The sequence below is a fragment of the Protopterus annectens genome, chromosome 8.part0, assembly GCF_019279795.1.
Source record: "Protopterus annectens isolate FY-2018-M chromosome 8.part0, PAN1.0, whole genome shotgun sequence".
NCBI lineage: Eukaryota > Metazoa > Chordata > Ceratodontiformes > Protopteridae > Protopterus > Protopterus annectens.
Window position 1 is genome coordinate 200,158,671 of NC_056741.1, and position 21,596 is coordinate 200,180,266.

Sequence of the window (21,596 nt, forward strand, 5' to 3'; positions counted from 1 at the left end):
CACACTTAGTATACAATGTTCTCAAACATAAATAACCTCTAAAACAGTCCGCAAAAACTCCACTAAACAACACACTCCTATCTCACTCAAAACACACTCAAAACACTAAAAACTAAACTGAACTGTCAAAACTAAAACATAAAACTTAACGTACCTGCAAAACAATCACATCCCACTACACCGCAACATACTAAAATGCCATTACCCAGATAACTCAAATATCCTAAACACCTGCACAATATCCACATTACAAACAAAACAAAAAAAAATAACAAACAACAGTTACAAAAATGCCATACATCCTACTCTGCTCGTGGGGGGGGGCTGCACCCTCCCCCACTTATATGTACCAACTCCTAGATTGCACTACAGTGAGGAAAGGGCATATTTTGCAATCCTCACTGTATCATGATCTCACTGTTTGAACTTACAGGCAGGACTTCCTGGACTCCACTGTTCAACTGCTGCATGTGGGGAAATTGTCTGTGAAATGCCATGTTGGTAATGTGGAATTTCAGCGTTATGTCGTGTCGGTCTTTTGGGCTCGGCGTTTTGGATTTTGGTTATGTGGTCTTTCGGTCTAATGAAGTAGACCCCTTTATATATATATATATATATATATATATATATATGGTTTACTATCAATATGTCGAAAATGAAAAGGAAATGTGTACTTATCAGTGAAGTGTTTCATTGAAAGTACACAATTCCGTACGTACCTAATGTCAAAACACAGCTGTTAAGTGTTAAAAATGTCTCTCGTGACATTTCCGACATTTAACAGCACTCCCACCCTTCCCTTAACTCCCTACCTAACTAGCCTAAACTCACATTTATGCACCCCCCCCAACTTAATATAACTCCGAGATCGCACTACAGTGAGGAAAGGGATGTATTTCCCTAACCGCACTGTACCGCAATCCCTTACATGAGCGAATGTTATAATTGCGAATGCACAGTCTATTCGGAATAAAAACGTTCGCTCACATAACCTGCCGAATTATGAAGTATTCGAACATATGTTGTTGGAATACTTCATAGCCATACCATTGCAAGGCGAAATATTGATAGCAAACCTATATATATATATATATATATATATACATATATATATATATATATATATATAGGGTCTATATCACTTCGACGAAATGGTAGAAGTTTGAACATATATGTTTGAACTTCCCAGGGAAAAAAAATTGCTGTTCCAAGAAACACACACACAACACAAGCACACCAACAAAACAGCAATCCACACATATACACTTAAAATCCTACATCTAACCCTATACTAAACTGTACATACACTACTATCTATCCACTTACCTTAACCCTAACCCTGTCTGTCACTATCGCACACCCACCTCACCCGCTCCCTAACCCTAACTCACCTATTCCACCTTAACCCTAAAGTCTGTCACTATAGCACACCCACCTCACCTGCGCCCTAACTTACCTAACCCGCACCCTAACCCTAATGTCCGCACAATCGCATACTTACCAGAACCTGACCTGTAACTTTCCACCACAGTGCTTAAAATTGCAAGGCCACAGAAACGGCCCACCAAATTCTTTCCCTGGGAAAGAATTCGGTGTTCTGTGGCTTCGCGATAATCAGTTTTTGAATTTCACAGTTCGAACATATGGTGTTCGAAATGTTGAAGTTTTGATGAACTGATAGGAACCCTATATATATATATATATATATATATATATATATGTATACATATATAGAGAGAGAGAAATGGATATAGATATCACAGACTCATATAAAGACCTTCCAGGAAGCATTTCTTCCTTCCAGTTTATTATTGATCTAAGTTGTTAGCCAAGGACAGGCATGTGCTCTAAACCTTCTTTTTGCTAGTGAGTGTAAAAAATCCTGCAATGGAGAAATTTCTTTTTTTTAGAAATGGTCTAATGCAAATGATGGATCATCCAGATTATACAGAGATGGAACAGACATTAGTGTTAGGTAGCATGTTGAGTTGAAAGAGCTTATTTTTTCGAAAAAACATCTCATAAGTATTTGAAAAGGGGTGTTCAGCATGAAGACATTTGCATTGTATATTAGATAAAATTAGCTCAGAAGCTGACTTATTACTTGTCTGTATCCATCATAGCAGTTGAGTTTATTAATTGGATTAGGTAAAACTTTTGCAACATTTAGGTAAAGAGAGTTGCATTTTTTTCCAATGACATTAGCACTGAAATCATCAGGGATAATGGTATTATTGATGTCTTTTGGGAACATGTTTTGCATGGAATTGTGGATCAAAGGTGCTGAGGAGGGAGGGGGGATGTAGATAAATGTTTTTCAGAGATCAGCATAGCCACCTAAGGTGATATGTTACAGGTCTCAGCTGCGGGCATTTATCATCATTTGTTAGGGATTTCGTTACCTCAGTTGTACTTGTGCAAGTCTACGTTTTGACTACAGGAGAGGCATCCCCAAGGAATTCTGAAAACAGGACATTTATTATTGTGGATTTAATAGCTGTCCGATATAAAAAATGAAGGACAGGTGTCATCCATCAGCCAGGTTTCAGAAATAAATAGGACATGGCTATTTTCTGTTAGTAAATACGTCTATAAATTATACTATTTATTGTATAGGCTGCATACATTTAAGATCACAATTTGCTTTTAGGTCGATTAAAGAACATACTGAAGTTTACAGTGTATTGTTGAGATGGGGGAGCTCCCTATTGAAATGTCAGCACTTGAAATGCTAAGTGCTGACTTGCAATAAAAAAATAAAAAATCCAGGGGGAGTGAATCTTGAACAATGCCCTTCTCCTTTAAACTTCTTTTTACAGTGGGACAAATACCCCTGCACCCTTCAGTGTGGAGGGCAAGCTCCCTACACCCCTGAACGTATATGTACTAACTCCAAGATCACTATTTTTTAGAGAAAAGGAAATATTACAGGAAATGGCAGTCTTGAACTACTAAATCCATTTTTTAACAATCCACTCTCCATGTTTTGGGACTCATTCCCGACATTTCAGTTTGGATATCACCTGATTGTTTTCATTTTAGGAAAAGGTAATAAAGTTTTGAAATATGAATTTCTGCAGATTTTTGAAAGAAGAAAAGATTTGAATAAAGAACTGTCTGTGGAATATTAATATCAGTTTGTACTGTATTCTAAGAGGGTTTTCTGCTAGGTTTGTGAAAACTGAATGGGATTATGGTTGCTGTCATCTAGTTTAGGGTAGTCAGATTGGATAATACTAGTAGTGAATGTGACCGCAGTAATGAAAACCATCATTCTTATTTGTGGCTGTAAATGTGAAAGAGTGGGACGTATGAAGAATGAGACTTGTAGTTAAAGGGGTAGGTTAGAGAAAAGATATTGTGGGGGATATTAGAGGCTATGTGAGGAAGCAGGTAGATTAAGCAGAGTGATGTACACCTTGCATCAGTGTGATAGGAAATCCCTAGCCTAGCTGCCATCTAGGCTAGGAAAATGTTGGTAGTAGAAAAGTAACCTGTGGAAGCTTGAAGGTAGTAGTAGCAGCCAATTTGTCACATAGGCTGTTATGAGGGAAAGAAGGAAAAGAGACACCTCGATCTGCGACCTAGACTGTAATAGTAAGAATTAAAGTGATTAGTGAGAGATTTACTATAACTGTCACATGACTGAAGGCAACTGAGAATTAGGGGTCACAGTGGAAAGATCTGCCACCTAGACTGTAATAGTAAGAATTAAAGTGATTAGTGAGAAATTTACTATAACTGTCACATAGACTGAAGGGAACTGAGAATTAGGGGTCACAGTGGAAAGATCTGCCACCTAGACTATAATAGTAAGAATTAAAGTGATTAGTGAGAAATTTACTATAACTGTCACATGACTGAAGGCAACTGAGAATTAGGGGTAACAGTGGAAAGATCTGCCACCTAGACTGTAATAGTAAGAATTAAAGTGATTAGTGAGAAATTTACTATAACTGTCACATGATTGAAGGCAACTGAGAATTAGGGGTCACAGTGGAAAGATCTGCCACCTAGGCTGTAATAGTAAGAATTAAAGTGATTAGTGAGAAATTTACTATAACTGTCACATGACTGAAGGGAACTGAGAATTAGGGGTCACAGTGGAAAGTGACGAGTGAAAACACGCAGTCTGTCTGCCACATAGACTGACAAAAATTGAAAGTTAATGTGTAATGCCATGTTCACAAGCCTGCTTGTTTGACTATTACATGTATTTCCTCTTATATTTCTGATATAAAGTTGCATGTGATTTTGAAAAAAATGAAGATTGTAATGTGTTAATTGATGTTATTGATTCATTGTTTACTCACTTTTTCTATATAATCATTAAAAAAGGTAATGTAGTTCACGTTACTCAGTGAACAGCACTGTAGAAAGTAGATACAAGTCCCAAAGCATACCAGTGCAGTCACCATGGCTGTAATCATAAAATGATTTTATTGAAGAATATGAAAGAAGAATGAGTGCTTTTGGGGGGCTTCCACCCTTCTTCAGATTCAAAAACAATCTGAAGAAGGGTGGAAGCCACCTGAAAGCATTCATTCTTTTTTTTTTAATATTCTTCAGTAAAATTGTTTTATGATTACAGCCATGGTGACTGCACTGGTATACTTTGGAACTTGTTTCTATATTATCAGACATAAAAATAAGACCATGGTAGGTTCTGGATAATGATTTGCATACAATTGCACAGTATTATGTGTAAGCGAATACAACTTACCTCTTTAGAGAAGCAGCTTATTATTTACATAATCACGTCTATATTCCTTCTGCAAGAACTACTTGACAACCTCTTTCTTAGGAAGTAGGAAACAACCACTGATGCATTCAGCATGAAAATGCAGTACCTTGTACATTAATTTAGGTAGCAAGTGTGTAGCAACTGTGTGTTCGGTTTTTCAGGATGTTTTTCAGTTCGGAGAAAAAATTCAGAGGGCCATCTTAAGCAACAAAACAAAATGCAAAGCCAGCATGCTGCATAATTTGGCATTGCACTAGGAAAGGAGATTATATCAAACCAAAGATTTGTTAGAGTAGCTTCAGAACATGAAAATACACTTTAAGATACCAACACAGGATAAAAGAAATGGTGTACTGAAAGCTGCATTCATAGCAGTCCTGTTCTGAAGAGGAATTAAATGAGTCTTAATGCTCTATTAAATATAATGCATATTGGATGCAACAAGGGATATTTATGTTGCTTTTCACACTGTTTCACAGTAGTATCATGTAATCAATTCAGCCACAACCCCAATTCCCATTTTTGCACATGGGGATCGGGATGTCACTTCAATACTAATACTTGTCTAGAGCCAAGGTTCACAGCACCAGATGTCTGGCATTGCAATGGTTGTTCTTTCATACTACTCAACTCACACACACATTCATACTAACTAACATACCCCCTCCTAATAAACGCTCATGATAAATAGAGACACAATTGGATTAGATTGCATAGCTAGGTTTATAAAGGCCCTTGTGGTTGTTAGATTAGTATGTAACTATGAACCTATACCTATGGACAGTTTAGAGTACATAATCCTCCCACTCTATGTCTTTGGAATGTAGGAGGAAACTGGAGCACTGGTGTGGACTCCAAAATTTGTTCGACACAACAAAATGACAACAGCTGCTTGATCAACCACAGTTGGTCTACATATGCAGATGGTCAACAGTCGTGCTACTTCAGCAATATCTGAGTGATGGAATATTCTCTTTCCTCAGGGACTGTGCAATCTCAGAGTTAGTATATATAATAGCTACCCCCTGCAAAAAATGATGCTTTTATACATATATATGTTTTGGTGTGTGTCTGTGTGCCTGCATGTATGTGTGTATATATATATATATATATATATATTATTTATATATATATATATATATATATATATATATATATATATATATATATATATATATATGGAGAGAGAGAGAGATAAATATATTATACTCATGAATATACCATTAACATGTCTAAACTTCTTATTGTCTCATGCTAGGAGAAATAGAGTGCAGACCAGATGGAGAGATGATGATTTGATTTTTTTTTGTTTTGTTTTGTTTTCATTGTAGGTCTTTTTTCCCCCTTCCTTGTACACTACAGCCATTCTGTGCACTCACTTCTCATGCATACATTTTTGCTATCTTGTTTACTAGATGGCATTATGCTGCATATATAGCCCTCATACTGAAGTACATTGATGGGAAGACATTAATTGCATTGTGCTGTGTGCGTAGACATCACATTGAACAGAGTCAAGTTGAAGATATGAAATTCATCCTTTTCTGCAAACTACACTGACGCCAATCCCCTTTTTTCGCTCTCATTTTACAGATCTGATATCCTCATGCCATATTTTAAATCTCTACCTCCACCAAGAGTGATTTGATGACGGTGTCAGTGCTGCCCTCTGCAGGTACCACTGGAACTGATCCATTACAAAGCTGCGTTGTTTGAATAGCCTCAGCCCCGATGGTGATATTAATCATTCCTGTAAAAGAATATCAGTAGAAGAAATGAATGCTTAAACACATAGACAGATCTTCATGCAGTTACCTGCATTTGATGAATCTTATCAGAACTTTTACTAAAAACTCTTCAGCTGGCAGGTTTCAATAATAAACAGCACAGACAGAAAAATGCAGGTTGTCACTTATAATGCAACAGTCTGTATAATACGTCTCACTGAAGACAATGCTAGTGAATATTTGCTGAAACACTAATCTTGCTCCCATCTGTCTGCTACTAGCAACTAAAGGATTCCACTGCAATTAACAAAAAGAGTAATGGCATTTTATTTATATGAAAATCCTTACATTACACGTTTGTATAAACACTATTAATAACACATACACAATTATATATAACATTTTTATATTTATTCTCTTCCATCTCCAAAACTTTTTCTGCCATGTCCAAAATTATGTTTTTTAAACATTTTATTCATACTGTACTTCTTAGCATACAATGGTTTCTTAAATTTTTAATGTCACAAAAACATAAAGTCACAGTTGCTTTATCAGTTTTGCCAACTTTTTCAATGTTCATAAAGCTTGTATACAATTATATTTACTCTCACTTTATTGTACTTCTGTGTACTTATTGACCACTTTCCCCTAAAACCACTAAGTTTATTATATTCCACAAATGTATGTAGCATTATATATTCCATGTTACAACTTCCTGTCATATACTTCCTTTCTTCTATACAAGTATATGTTGCATGTGGCTTTATAGGTAATTTATCCAATGGGAAATTACATGATATAGTTATTATATTTGCTTGCTTGTCTGTTTGTTTGTTTGTCTGGATATTATATTGACACAGATAGACACAGTGCAACCACAACATGGGAATTTTAAAGGAAACAAGAAAGAAGACAAGTTATGTTGAAAAAGATTAAAATTGAGAATAATTTCATAGCAGTAAAATTTGTAAACTTATAAACTGTGGAAGTACAGTGTAGCAACTGCAAAGTGATATAATATCTTTTTGAAGTCAATGGGCTTTTTCAGCACTGCTACAGCTTTACTTGATTGAGGAAAGCGGTACTGCAAGCACTATATGGTGTAACACCAAAATGGCTGTCATGCCAGTTAGAGGGGTACTGTAAGACAATGGATGTTAGCAGTGGTGGGGTAGCCAATGACAACAGTCATGCACAGTAGTGTGTTTTCTGCATCATTCCCAATTTAGAGTGAAGACACCTCTTAATTTCCACTTTTTTAATCCTCTAGATTGTGCATTCTTGTGGAAGACCCAGAACATGCACACCTCATCTTTGTACGCACAGCAGACTTGCTACCTGTCACATATGTATTCCCACATTGGTTATACAGGGGGAACTACAGTATCAGACAGCTTCAGGGGCTTGCATCTCCATCTGTAGGTCTATACTTGAACAGCAGGAGGGTTCAATTCCTGCAGTACAAGTGCTGAAATATACATTGAGCTGTGGAAACAAATTCAGTTGGACTTATCAGGTGATCAGTAAATGGATTAGAAGAGGAATGGGTGACAAGATTTATTAGCAGACAGAGATTCTTAATCGCATTATGCACTCATTATGTAGTGGTTCTACAAAAATGTGAAGCTTTAGAATTACAAGCTGATGTCTAGGTAGTACAGCTAAAATTTAGAGTCAGGATAACATTGTTGAATAAACAACCACTCAAAAGAAAGAGAGGGAATAGTACCCCAGGCATAATAAAGTTGGCCTTATACTCAATGGGAGTCAGACTGACATTTATTTTGTGTCTATCTATTGCTGTTTTTCTGATATTATAACAGGCTTGGTAAAATACACTTGGCAACATATGCAATCTAATGGAGACTCTCAGTTGTGGTCATCTGAGAGGTTAACATTTTCATTCACGGTGGGGAAGTGTCTAAAAAACTTTTCAGTAAAAGGAAAATTCATTATACCTTCTGTTTGTTTACACAATATGAGATTGCCTTTTGGTACTCATGTGTAGTAAATGCAAGGCATGTAAACATATTGTGAATAGTTTGGGGAATATTGGTGGACGTAGATTCTCAGTGAAAGTTTTTTTTTTTAGATGTGATACTACTGGTATAATTTATGCCCTTAAATGTCCATGTAGTAAATTTTACATTGGCCAGTCTCAAAGGGCTTTTAAAGTAAGACTTTTAGAGCACATAAGAGATATAGAAAATTTGAAAGAGACTAGTTCTGTGGCAGTTCATTTTCACCAAGTACACCAGGGCTCATCTGTGGGTTTACAAGGTAGTATTCTAGAAAAAGTGGAAAGAATTTATTTGTTTCTACTGATACTCATTTTAGGGATAGACTTTTATATAAAGAAGCCATCTATATTCTTAACTTTAATACTCTAATACCTAATGGTATGAATTCTGAACTTAACTGGAGATTTCTTCTTTACGTATGTGATTTTTTTAATTGAGTCTTTATTGAATAATTGGCAGCACTATTTATGTTGAGTGTTTTTTTTGAGTGTGTATTCTCCTTTGAAGTCAATTTAACTAAGACATTAGAGAGTGAATAAAATTTGCTTGGATTTTTATTGGGTCACTGGTTTGTGGTTGTTTATTTTAAATTATTTTATTTTTTGAGTTGTGTATTATTAACATTGTTGAATGTTGGATGCTCACTGCTGCTTTGCTTAGACATATTAGAATCCAACCCTCTATGTTATACTTGGACAATGGATTTTAAAAGTATGCATTGCATATATTTATGGTGCAGAATGGAAAAGGGGTTGAGGATGGATGGATTCATAGATTAGTACTAGGCTAACTGCCCTTGTGAGCCATTTTAAGCTTAGCCAATTATCCCCTGTGAGATTCAAACCCTGTACCTTGTGTTTGCAAGGCAAACACCTTATCCATTAAGCCACTCTCCCAACCCCGATGGATGGAAGGGTGGATGGATGGATGGATGGAAGGGTGGATGGATGGATGGATGGATGGATGGATGGATGGATGGATGGATGGATGCAACTAAATACATAGACTTATATCACGTTTGTCTAATCAGGGCAAAAGAATACAGCATAATTCTTATACACTATTTTTTCATTTGATTTCAACTTCGTTATAGGAAATTATCAGTGCTATGAACTATATGTTAATTCATTGTTTTTATACTGATTCATATAAGATTCTCCTAAATTCATTCATGCTTCTTGTTAATAATGTCTCCTACATAAATTTCCTTTCTCGATAAATTAATTTCTTAACATATAATACATACTTAGACCATGAAGGTTATTGGAATTATTATTCCTTTAGTCTTCTTCTTGGCATGATAGTGATCTTACACCTTTGCTGAAATCCCCATTAAACCTAATACATGTCTAATGGGGGACTTGAGGTATTCCTCAGTAAACTGGCTGACCTACATTGCCAATGGTCATTATACCTAACACTTTTGCGAACTTAGCTACCCACCCTTGATCTTATCCTCTCAAACATGCCCAGTTCTGGCACATCTCAATATATCTCAACTCCCATCTTAAATCAGACCATAACTCAATGATCTTTTCCTTTAAAACTGGTATTGCTTCCCCTGTGAATGTCTCTGTGTTTACAGACTTCCCAAAAGCAAACCTTCAGTTACTTGAGGACCTAAAGAAATTCCACTCTATTCCTTCTCCATTGGATCCCATTCATAAAGCTGCAGCCTGTGTCTCTAACTTCTCCTCCCACCTAAATAGTTGTATTGAAAAGTCAGTCTCTAACCGTACCACATATGCTGAGAAATTCAACCCTCTGTGATGGAATACCTGTATATATCAAGAGAAAGACGTTACTTAATACTTTCTAGAAGTTTCATCCTACTTACCTTAGGATCAGACTTAAGCAAAGTTGCAATAGAAAACTGTTAGGAGTTAAAAGCTAAATATGAACTTAAAATAGCCACTACATCCAAGAATAACAAGAAATCTTTATTTAATTATGTTAGGAAGTTAAGAACTAACAGGTAACAAAGCTCTGATATGGTTCGCAATGTTTCTCATGATGACACAAAGGAAGTAGCTAGTATCATAGCTGACAAATTTAATGCTAATTATACTACTCTGCTTTAATTACTATGTAAAAAAGCTCTGTCAGTTTACTCAAAAGCAAAGAACTTCTCGTATGTGAACCCAGATAATATACTAGGTTGATTGTCAGTGAAATATATATGGCCTATCTGAACCCCTACTTAATGTCTTTTAGCTAATCCCCTGCAGTGGTTACATTCCTGAAGCCTGGAAAACTTCCACTGCAATTGTTTCACAAGGGTTGCCCAGACATAGGCCCTGATTAACTATAGACCCATAAGACTTGCTAGCCTCAAATATAAAGCTATCAAAAGTATTATGTCATCCTTCATTAATCTGGACAATGACAATTTTTTTTAACTCTGAGTTATCAGGAATTTTGCTTTGTCAAAGGAAGGCCATGGCTTTTTAACCTCGCTGATTTCTTTGAAAAAGCCACCAGATGAATGGATATGACTACACAGTACATACAGCATATCTGTACCTGACCAAGGCAACTAACACTATTCCCTATGCAGGCATTATTAGCAAATGTATAACCTGCATATAAATACGTTGTGCAGTGGAGAGCTAACTGAATGTCTGACAGAACCCATGTGGTTATTATTGTAGGTGCCACTTCTGAAATGAAAAATGTTTCCTGTGGGACAACGCAGGGCTTAGTTTTGGGACTACTCCTATTTGGCATCTGTTTCTCCTATTTCTCAAACATTAAGGCTGTGGTGATCTAAGCTGGCAACTGATTGTAAATTGGGAGTTGTCATTCACTCTTCCACAGGCTCATGGTCACTCCAAAAAGGGCCTCAAATTAAATGTGAAAAGATGCAGTATAGTGAACAAAACATTTCCCCATTCCACAAAAATGTCACAGTCCTCTAGTTAGATACTGTCAGAAGAGATCTAGGTACTCTTGTTGATACGTCCTTATCTTTTGACCATCGGGCCATAGCATTAAATAGGAAGACATTATATCTGGTTTATCTATCTTCAAAAGGCATATACTCTAGTGCCAAAAAAGTCCTAAACACCATTTTAATCATATCACTTCAGACTTAGTATTGAACAAAATGCCTCTTATGTTGTAGTTATCTAAACTTGACAGACCCCAGAGGTTCCTAACTAAAGATCAGAGGCTTCAAAAATCTTAGTTATCAGGACAGACTTTAAGCCCTGTGTCTATACATACTTTCTTATAGAACTCATGGCGATCTGTGTTTGGCCTTTCAAGTCACAAAAAAATCTAACCCTATTAGGTATTCAGTTTCTTCACAGAACAAATGGTACAGCAAATAACAGGTCAAAGGAACTAAATCTTCATCAACAAAGAAATAAGGCATGTTGACAGTGCAGATTCCTATCCCAACACATTCCCTACATCCAGCCCAAATTTCTGTTTCATGTAAAGTAGAATATTACCCTAACTGCCTTCATTGAAAGCACAGTTTGATGGGTAGCCTCAAATTCTCCTCACACTCTATTTTGTACTGCAGCCCTTAAGGCTGGCAAAACTTTTGCAGATGTGATATTGGCTATGCTTGTACTGATCTTAAGAATAATTGCCTATTATGTCTCTGTGACCCCATGAACCTAATCCTATACCTCCCTTATTCACTACATCTCTCCTCTCCTCTGCTCTCATCTTCTCCACTCTTCTATCCTCTCATCTACTCTCCTCTCCTGTTCTCTCCTATCCTGTTAATTAGGTTCAGACTGAAATATGAACCCACATATGCAGAAGAATGTCATTTGTGATCATTTCTTTTCTTTTAATTTCTTTTTCTTGTTGTACATTGCATACCCTTCCAACATATTCCAAAACAGCTATTAAAGATTCATTCAGCAGAATGCCTTCTTACAATAGGTGCTTTAAGAGTATCCTCCACATTTACTAGTTCTTCACTTTCACCAAATAATTCTTGCCATTATCTTATAATATCTTCTTTAGCATGTATCATACGTTGCATCTTTGTATCTGATTAAGTAAGACATATTTCTGAGATTTTAACCTGATCATCAAAACCTTTACTTTTAGGGCCATATTCTAAAACAGTTTTGCATAGTGTAACATGCCCATCTAAGCATGTTACACCATACTAATTCCAAAATCAAGGCTCTGCCATTCTCCATTCAGTTTATGATAATGGGGAATAGCAGAGCCATCTGCCAAATCGCAAATACAGGAATTAGGCGATCCACACTGACCTAATTTATCAAGGCTCACGAATGTACAAGGCTGGATCAATGGCATGCCTATTGAGATGTATGGGCTTCTCAGATTGACAGAAGCTTCACATCTATGTGGAAACAGATACTGCAGGCAGTAAGGAGTAGAAAGCTGAACTGCCTGCAATATCTAGTTCCACATACAGATGGAGTTGTAATGCAGCTATCCACTTTTTGATAGGCTGATTGCAACCTTACACATGGGAAGCACTAGAAAATACAAGCTGTCTCTATCAAAAAAAAAAAATCTGCTTTTATCTGCAGTTGGGAGTTTAGGCCCATTAGACAAGAGATAGCAGTATGCATATCTATAATATATCAAACTTCTCATAATGCATGAGTAAGAAGATATTGAAAACCTAACGATGCTCAGATAATTTTAATTTAGTAAAACATATATGACACAAAGTCAATGGGCAAATGTTAAGAAAAAATAGATAAAAATATTGTGGCTGGGTCATCTACACATAATGCAAAAATGCCTATTTTAATTGAAAATAACTTTGCAGATATGGTCTTAGCAGAAATCATAATGCAGCTGCCAGATGGTGCTATGTGGTCTATAAGATAAAGAAGCTAGATAAATGTTTTATAGTCAACCTGAATTTTATTTCAAAATCTTTAATATTGCAAATACATTCAGAAATATTTTTTTAATTATAGGTGGTGATTAGAATGCAATAATAAACCCTTCTGTGGACCTCTGTGATAACATCAATTTTTAAGGTATTAAAATGGGTTCAGTAGTACTGGATATAATGGATAAATATAGTCTCTCAGACTGCCATCAAGTTCATAGACACAAAGAAAAATAATTACACTTTCCCCTCTACATGTCATAAGATGCGGTCATTAAATGATTTATTTTAAACATCAAATGACATCATAAACCCCATAATAGAAGTAAAAACACATACAAAAACTATTTCTGACCATTCCAAGTTGAAATTATATATTCACTTAGATCTCCCTCAAAACAATAGACTTTCAATCCCAACATTCTCCTTTATGAAGTTTAAAAGGATTTACATGCTATGTTGCTACAATTTTATAATTAATATCAAATACAATATACTAAATTGGATATTTAATGGGCAGCCATAAAATCCCAGATAGGAGGTAACTTTATTAGCAAGGCATGCTAATTTAAAAAGAAAAAAAAAACAAACAATAGAAAACAGATGCCATAAAAAGTAGAAGATTTATACACATTACAACCACACAGTGCTAACTTCAATTAAGTTTAACAAATTATCTTATCACAGCAAGAACATCTACTCTTCTACAAGAACAACAACTTTACTTAAATGACAACAAAGGGCCAGATTCCAAGAGGTTGCTCTCAGTCAAAGTCTGCCTTGATTCTGAAAGTCTTGCTCTCAGTATAACTGACTTACTTCAGTGTAAGGTCTTTGTATAAATAGATTACAAAATATCTGCTCTCAGTCTGGCAAAAATATGAAAAGTTCACAACTTTTTAACAGATATTAAAGAAATAACCTTTAACAATAACATATACAGTGAAGATGTGGATATTATGGATATATTTTACAATTCTTTTTTTTTCAACTATTTAATAAATCCAAATCTTTAAAAAATAATTAATGAAACTAAGATATATTTGGATATTCAAAGGTTCTCTACTTTAATTCAAGAACAACAAAAATGTTTAACTTTCCCTATTTCATTAAAATAATACAAGTTACAATTAAAATATTGAATCTGGGAAATGCACTTGTACCTAATTGGTTACCGTCTAAGTTATATCAACATTTTTCAGATCTCTTCACAAAATACTATATATGATTTTTAATAGTATTTCAATGAACGGTATTAAAGATCTATATTTGAATAGTTCAAACACAATTTTAATTACAATAGCTGGAAAAGTGTCTTCAAATATTGGCTATAATAGCCCTACTGCCTTAATAAATGTAGACATCAAAATCTTATAATCATTACTAGCCAGTCATAATACAAATATTTTACAATTACTTATTCCACCTCTCTAGAAACAGACAAATTTCAGACCAGTCACTCATATTACATACACTTCAGAATCTATACTACAAAAACAAAACCCCCATGGTTCACTTTATCTATAGTTTTATCTAAAGCATTGACAGAGTAAATACAAAATTTCATAGGTTCATAGGTTGGTACTAGGCTATCAGCCCTAGGGCCTATACAAGCCTAGCCATAACAATTCCCTGGCTATTTCTTCCCACATTATTTACTTTCCTGGACCCCTGTCTAGCAGGGTGACTGACGTGATCCCTGGGGTGAATTTCCTTTCTCCCATCCAATCGTCAAGGTTCCTCTTGAAGAGGTCCAAAGAGGCACTCTGCTTGACATGTATGGGCAATCTATTCCATGTTATGGTTATACACAAAATGGGATTCCCAAGCCAATTTGTTAACATTATAATACAACTATACAATAATATGACTACTCAATTAATTATTAACAATTCTTTTACTAATCCCATAAATATTAAAAATGGAGAAATCAGGGTTGTGCTTCATTGCCATATTATTACCTCTTTTTCTAGATTTAATAGACAACTCATTTTATAATATCTCATTCTGCTAAGGATTTCAGATCCCATATACTACTCTTTGCAGATGATTTAAATATATATTTAAACTGCCCTTACACAGATCTACTGAAAATAATAAAAAGCAGTCAAATTATTTTCTAATCATGTAGAATATAAAATTAAATTAGGCAAATCATTTTTATTCCCACTTACTACAAATTATAATGACACAGATACCATTAATTTAGAGAATATACAGATTAAATATGCATGTATATACTTGGAAATATCATACAGTTATAAGCCACCCTCAAACAGGCAAATTATAATTGCTAGAGAATGGTCTGCTATTCAAAATGCAGAAGGACTAATATAACATTTTCTTTTTATCTAAAACATCAATAGTTAAAATGAATATTCTTTTTTAGGTCCATAAACATGTCTTTAGCCAAAACATTTTTAACTAAAATAGAATCAAATTTATCAAAATTGGTTTGGCACCCTAAATAAATCAGAATGAAATACAGCAAACTAACAGCACCAAATTAACTGAGGCTTGAACATGCCTGATTTTTTACCTTTACTGTCTAATAACTAGAGCAAAGATATATGGTAAATGTAGATTCTAAAAAGCAAAGTTGGTCTCCTGCATGGGCAATGATCTGGTTTAAACATTTACTATTATATTCATATAATATTAAATCTATCTCATTCATAAATAACAAAAAAACATTAAAGATATGACAATACACATTTTTAAAGAAACACTGGAAGACTTCAATAAATTAATAAATTATTTGAACATAGAAAAGGAGCTCATGCATTTGCAACCCATATATCAAAATCCCAGGATAAAATTTAACAATCCACCACTAGATTTGACTAATTTTTCATTGATTAAGAGTAAAACTACTTGGACTTTATATCAGTAAGAATTAGCTCGACAGATTCTATAAGAGAAAAAACTAAAATTGCCTGAAAGGTATTTACCCATTATATCTCAAATTACTTATTGGATTATCTCTAGATATAAACTTAACAATGAAAAAATCCCCGGAATCAAGTTTTTACAAAGTTTGCTAAACACAAACACAAAACAAATCATTATCAGAAAATAGTATGACATTTGTTCCATTAAAATAAAAACTTTATTTTACTCAATTTATGATTATAAACAATGCATACTTAAACCCAGCCAACAAAGCACTGTAATTTCCTAATAAATATTTAGCTGTGAAGCATATGGTGTAAATATTCCTGATTATAATGCATACATTTGGTTATACCCTTATATTCAATGGCTATGGCAAACACTGACATCTAGAGTATTAACTATAATTCCTAGTATTATGGTGATCGATTGGAAATTAACCTTACTACATCTTCTTGTCACTAAGTACACAAAGGCAATTTACATACAGTAATTATTATTTTTTTCTATTCTGAAACTCATCATTTCACAAAAGTAGATAGACGGCAAATTGTTAAACTGGTCTGAATTCATGAAGTTAGCACTTAAGTACATAAAAGCTGTTAAAATGAAGCCAAAGTCATATCAAGTGATTTATAAAGGATTGAGTGAAGAAAATTTGCTTATTTTATTAAAACTAATAATACATGATTGATAATCTGATTATATCACACCAATCCTAGACATTATTCATCAGCATTTACATTGTCTCGTTTGACTATTAATAATATCCTATACAATTTTCCTCTGAATTTTAAGAAAAAAAAGATGATTGTCAAGATGACTATTGAACTGGTATACTTATTGATTTAGACAAGAAATTTGAAGTATGAGTAGTTTATCTCTAGTTTATAATATTTTCTTTTTGCAAATAGTTTTGGGAGTGGGACTTAATAAGGGTGAGCACTGGGGTCATTTTTAGTTTAGTGTTTTATACCCATTTTTATTGTTGTACTTTGTCTTGTTTGTACTGTGCCTGGAAATAAACTTTTAACCTAACATTTCTTTTATCTCCTTGGTGTTATTGTATTGTTGGGATTATCATAAAAATTTTTGAATAAAATGTTTTTCAAAAAAAAAATGAAAACCTGTCAAACATGATTCCCAGTTGCTCCTTTTCATCTAACAGTCTCTCATTTCCTTATTCTGCTTTCTCCATTCTCAATATGCACTTTTTATTACATGAATTATATAAATAATGTTCTGGTTTGGAAGTTCTCATCACATTATTTCAACATACTAAAATTCTATTCCATATTCCAAAATGTGTTTGCAGTGGAGTGCCATGCCACACCAAACAGTTACCCCATTTCTGATTCCCAAAGATAAGTCTCTGTCAGCCCCCATTTGCTCATGCAGCCCTCATTCAGTGTAACCTAAATGAGCAATGCAAGATTTCTGTGACTGATTCCAAAAGATGAATCTGGCTTGCTATGTCAAACAATGTCAGGGCTGTAAATTGCCAAGGTCTGCTAATGTACAAGGCTAACTAAATGAAGAAGTGAATTAACGTTAATTAGATGTATTAGCAAAGTGGCCACTTTACCTGTAAGTGTGACCAGGTATTGCAGGCAGTATCTGTGAGAGTCATACTACCTGCTGCACCTTGTTCTACAGAGATGTGGAACAGTACTGCAGGTGTTGGCAGCTGGGACAAAGTCTGGGGTTCATGCCCATGAGTAGCTCTTTGTATATTGAGCTGTCATTGTTGTCTGTATTGGTAAAAACAGATTTATTTCCCTTGTGAGTTAGTCGTCTGCATGTCCTCCCTCCGGATGGATGGGCCAAATGCAGGCATGATGGCTGTGTTTGTAGAACTGCTATTCTGGACAGTCTCATGGACATGCAGCTTTACCTGAAAGTTGGACCTGTTACTATGGGCTGCCTACAACACCAGGTCCAATATGCAGGTCAAACTGCTGTGCCTAAGAACTTTGGCAGGTCTCATCCATGACAAAAAAAAAAACATCTACTTTAGGCACATTAAGTCAAATGCACTCATCCTAAAATAAGTATACAGATCAGTGTTAACCAAACCATAAAGTAATATTGAAATACTTATCTTACATCAACACTTGAGGGTCACAGATCTCATATTAACTATTAAAGTCATATTTTCCTTCTTTCTCAATGTCATTTGAAAGAATTTCACTGTCCCTCTCATGGATAAGGAAATCTTCCAGTTGTATATCTAAAAATATACTATCTTACCTAAGAAATTAAAATTTTGAAAGAAAGAAATATCTGTTTCCTATTAACTATGTTTCAACATAAAGACAAAGCTTTATAACACTTCATGTAGACTTTTCTTACAATTAATAAACTAAGCAACTGCTTAATACTACATGTGTAGGATGCCTGTGGCCTTACCCAGAGTTTTGGCCATAATATTCCATGTGAAAGTTTTATCTTCCTTTGCACAAAGACACGTAGTGTACTGACACCCAGTACAAGGTACTGCAACATAGTCCAAAGATTCTGCGATGGTAACTTGAACCTTCACAGGAATGAAAGAAGAGAATTTAATGACAGTTTTATGTAAATTTAATATACTTTTCTTAGTTTAACAGAGAGATTTTTTACTTGTATTGCATTAAGTAAGTCAAGAATGCAGTTGCTTATTGTTCATTTGGCTCTATCCTTCCTAGAATAGATGCTTGTATACAGTATAGCTTTACTTGCACTATATGTACATGTATTTTACAAACACACACACACACACACACACACACACACACACGCACGCACGCACGCACGCACACACACACACACACACACATAAATGGATATAGGTTTATGTCAGATGATCAAGTTTTCAGAAAGTCAAACTTCATATGTTTGAGAACATATCTTCAAGTTTTGGAAAACTTGAAACATTTGTATGGAGATAGTGGTACACTTAGGATCAGGGAATGTACTATTTTCCCCTCTGTAGGTGATGTTGGAGTTGGTATATATAATTTGTATGGGGTATGGGGATGCAGGGGGGCTTCCCCCCTGCAAAAATGTAGATTTTTGTTATTTTGTTTCATTTGAGGTTTCAGAAAGCCGAACATATGGTCTCAACCATATAGAGTTTGAGTTTCCAAAAACTCAATTATCTGACATGAACCTATATCTATATATATATATGGGTCTACTTCTTTTTATTGAGAGGATGTTTCACCGAACATCATTTAAGAGAACTCACTTCTGAGAGCACTCAGTAATCTGAAACAGTAGTGATGTGCAATGAAAACAGTGGAATTAATAAGACTAATAGCTTCGTAATAACTGATGGAGCAGAAATGACTCTATTGGAAGCTGAAGATTTTTCAGAGATAGTCAGCAAAGATATTCTTGTAATTGGAGATTCAATTAGAGGAACTGATACTTATATTTGCAGAGATGATAATCAACATCAAGTAGTGGTATGCTTGCAAGGAGCAAAAACAGAAGATGTGAAACAAGCCTTGGAATGCCTTAATGTAAGAAAGTATGGATCTGTTTTTATTCATATTGGTACAAATGATGTCACCAACAAAGATTCTCTGACTGTTAGTCGGGAACTGACAACCCTCCAAGATAGTATAGCTTGTCCTGGTGTTAGGACATATTTTTCACAAATCACCTATAGAAAGGATAGTCCCCGTGGACTATGATGTTTGCAGATGACATTGTGATCTGTAGTGAGAGTAGGGAATAAGTGGAGGAGACCTTGGAGAGGTGGAGATATGTTCTAGAGAGAAGAGGAATGAAGGTCAGCAGGACTACGACAGAATATATGTGTGTGAATGAGAGGGAGGATAGAGGAATGGTGAGGATGCAGGGAGTAGAGGTGGCAAAGGTGGATGAGTTTAAATACTTGGGATCAACAGTTCATAGTAATGGTGAGTGTGGAAGAGAGGTGAAGAAGAGAGTACAGGCAGGATGGAGTGGGTGGAGAAGAGTGTCAGGAGTGATTTGTGACAGACGAGTACCAGTAAGAGTGAAAGGGAAGGTCTACAAGAGGGTAGTTAGACCAGCTATGTTATATGGGTTGGAAACAGTGGCATTGGCAAAAAGGCAGGAGTCAGAGCTTGATGTGGCAGAGGTGAAGATGTTAAGATTTGCACTGGGTGTGATGAGGATGGACAGGATTAGGAATAAGTATATTAGAGGGTCAGCCCACATTGGAAGGTTTGGAGACAAAGCCAGAGAGGCAATATTACGTTGGTTTGGTCATGTGCTGAGGAGGGATGCAGAGTATATCGGGAAAAAGATGCTAAGGATGAAGCTGCCAGGTAACAGGAAAAGAGGAAGGCCTAAGATAAGGTTTATGGATGTGGTGAGAGAGGACATGCAGGTGGTTGGTGTGACAGAGCAAGATGCAGAGGACAGGAAGAAATGGAAACATTTGATCTGCTGTGGTGACCCCTGACGGGAGCAGCCGAAAGAAGAAGAAGAAGAAGACCTATAGAAAGGATAGTCAGGTTACTATTTTTTGGATAAACAGCTACATGGAAAAATGTCCTGTTTTAAAAAATGGAAATGTGTAGAGCATCCAAGCCTTCTTTTGGGCACACCTGTTCAGACAGGATGGTGTGCATTTGTCTAGATCAGGGAAGAGAATTTTTGCATCAGATATTTTATAATATTTGATAAGCACTAGCGAGGATTTTTGCCAGGTCAAAAATGTAACAGTTCACAGACAGCAACATTTGATGCATCTCTGATGGTTTTTAATGCTAGGAGCATTAATACAGTTTTTATTAGAAAATTTGCTATGTTCCCACAAGATTGATGTTGTTATAGCTTGTGAAAATGGTTAAAGAACAATGAGTGGAAACCAGTTCCGTCAGGGTATAAATGTTTTTACTGTAACAGACATTCTAACAAAAAAATCAGGTGGAGGTGTTATGATAGGGATTAAAGATAGCTATGAGACCTGTGATTATTACATGTTCAGTGATAACACTAATACTATAGGCTGTGTAACTGTAACAATAAAGACAACGTTGGAACAAATAACAATTGTTGGAGTGTACAGACCACCGATGTCAAGTGCAGATTACTTAGAAGAACCCATACATTTCTTACTTGAAACACAGGAGGGAAGAATAATATTAGCTGGGGACTTAAATTTATCAGAATTATTCACAGAGTATATTCAGGAACAACAAATGTTTCAGATTGTAAAAAATTTTACCAGGGGAGGAATATACTAGATATTGTTTGTGTTCCCAAAGAAATTACTGTAACTTCAAGTCAAGTTTTACCACCACTGATGTGCAGTGATCATGGGGTCATAAAGGTTAATTTGTTACTAGATAATTCTGACAAACTGAAATCTAAGCCAATGCACAGAAGGTTAA

At 35.3% G+C, this 21,596-nt stretch overlaps 1 protein-coding gene across 1 annotated transcript in view; it reads right to left on the bottom strand.

Annotated features, from left to right (window-relative positions):
- The window catches only part of LOC122808699 (alpha-2-macroglobulin-like protein 1), a 1,234,219-nt gene that overhangs the window by 288,221 nt on the left and 924,402 nt on the right, over positions 1–21,596 (bottom strand). Inside the window, exons 20-21 of the mRNA XM_044079685.1 lie at positions 18,634–18,760; positions 6,373–6,494 (exon numbers count right to left, since the gene is read on the bottom strand). Coding sequence (XP_043935620.1) covers positions 6,373–6,494; positions 18,634–18,760 — 249 coding nt within the window. The remainder of the gene's footprint in view (positions 1–6,372; positions 6,495–18,633; positions 18,761–21,596) is intronic.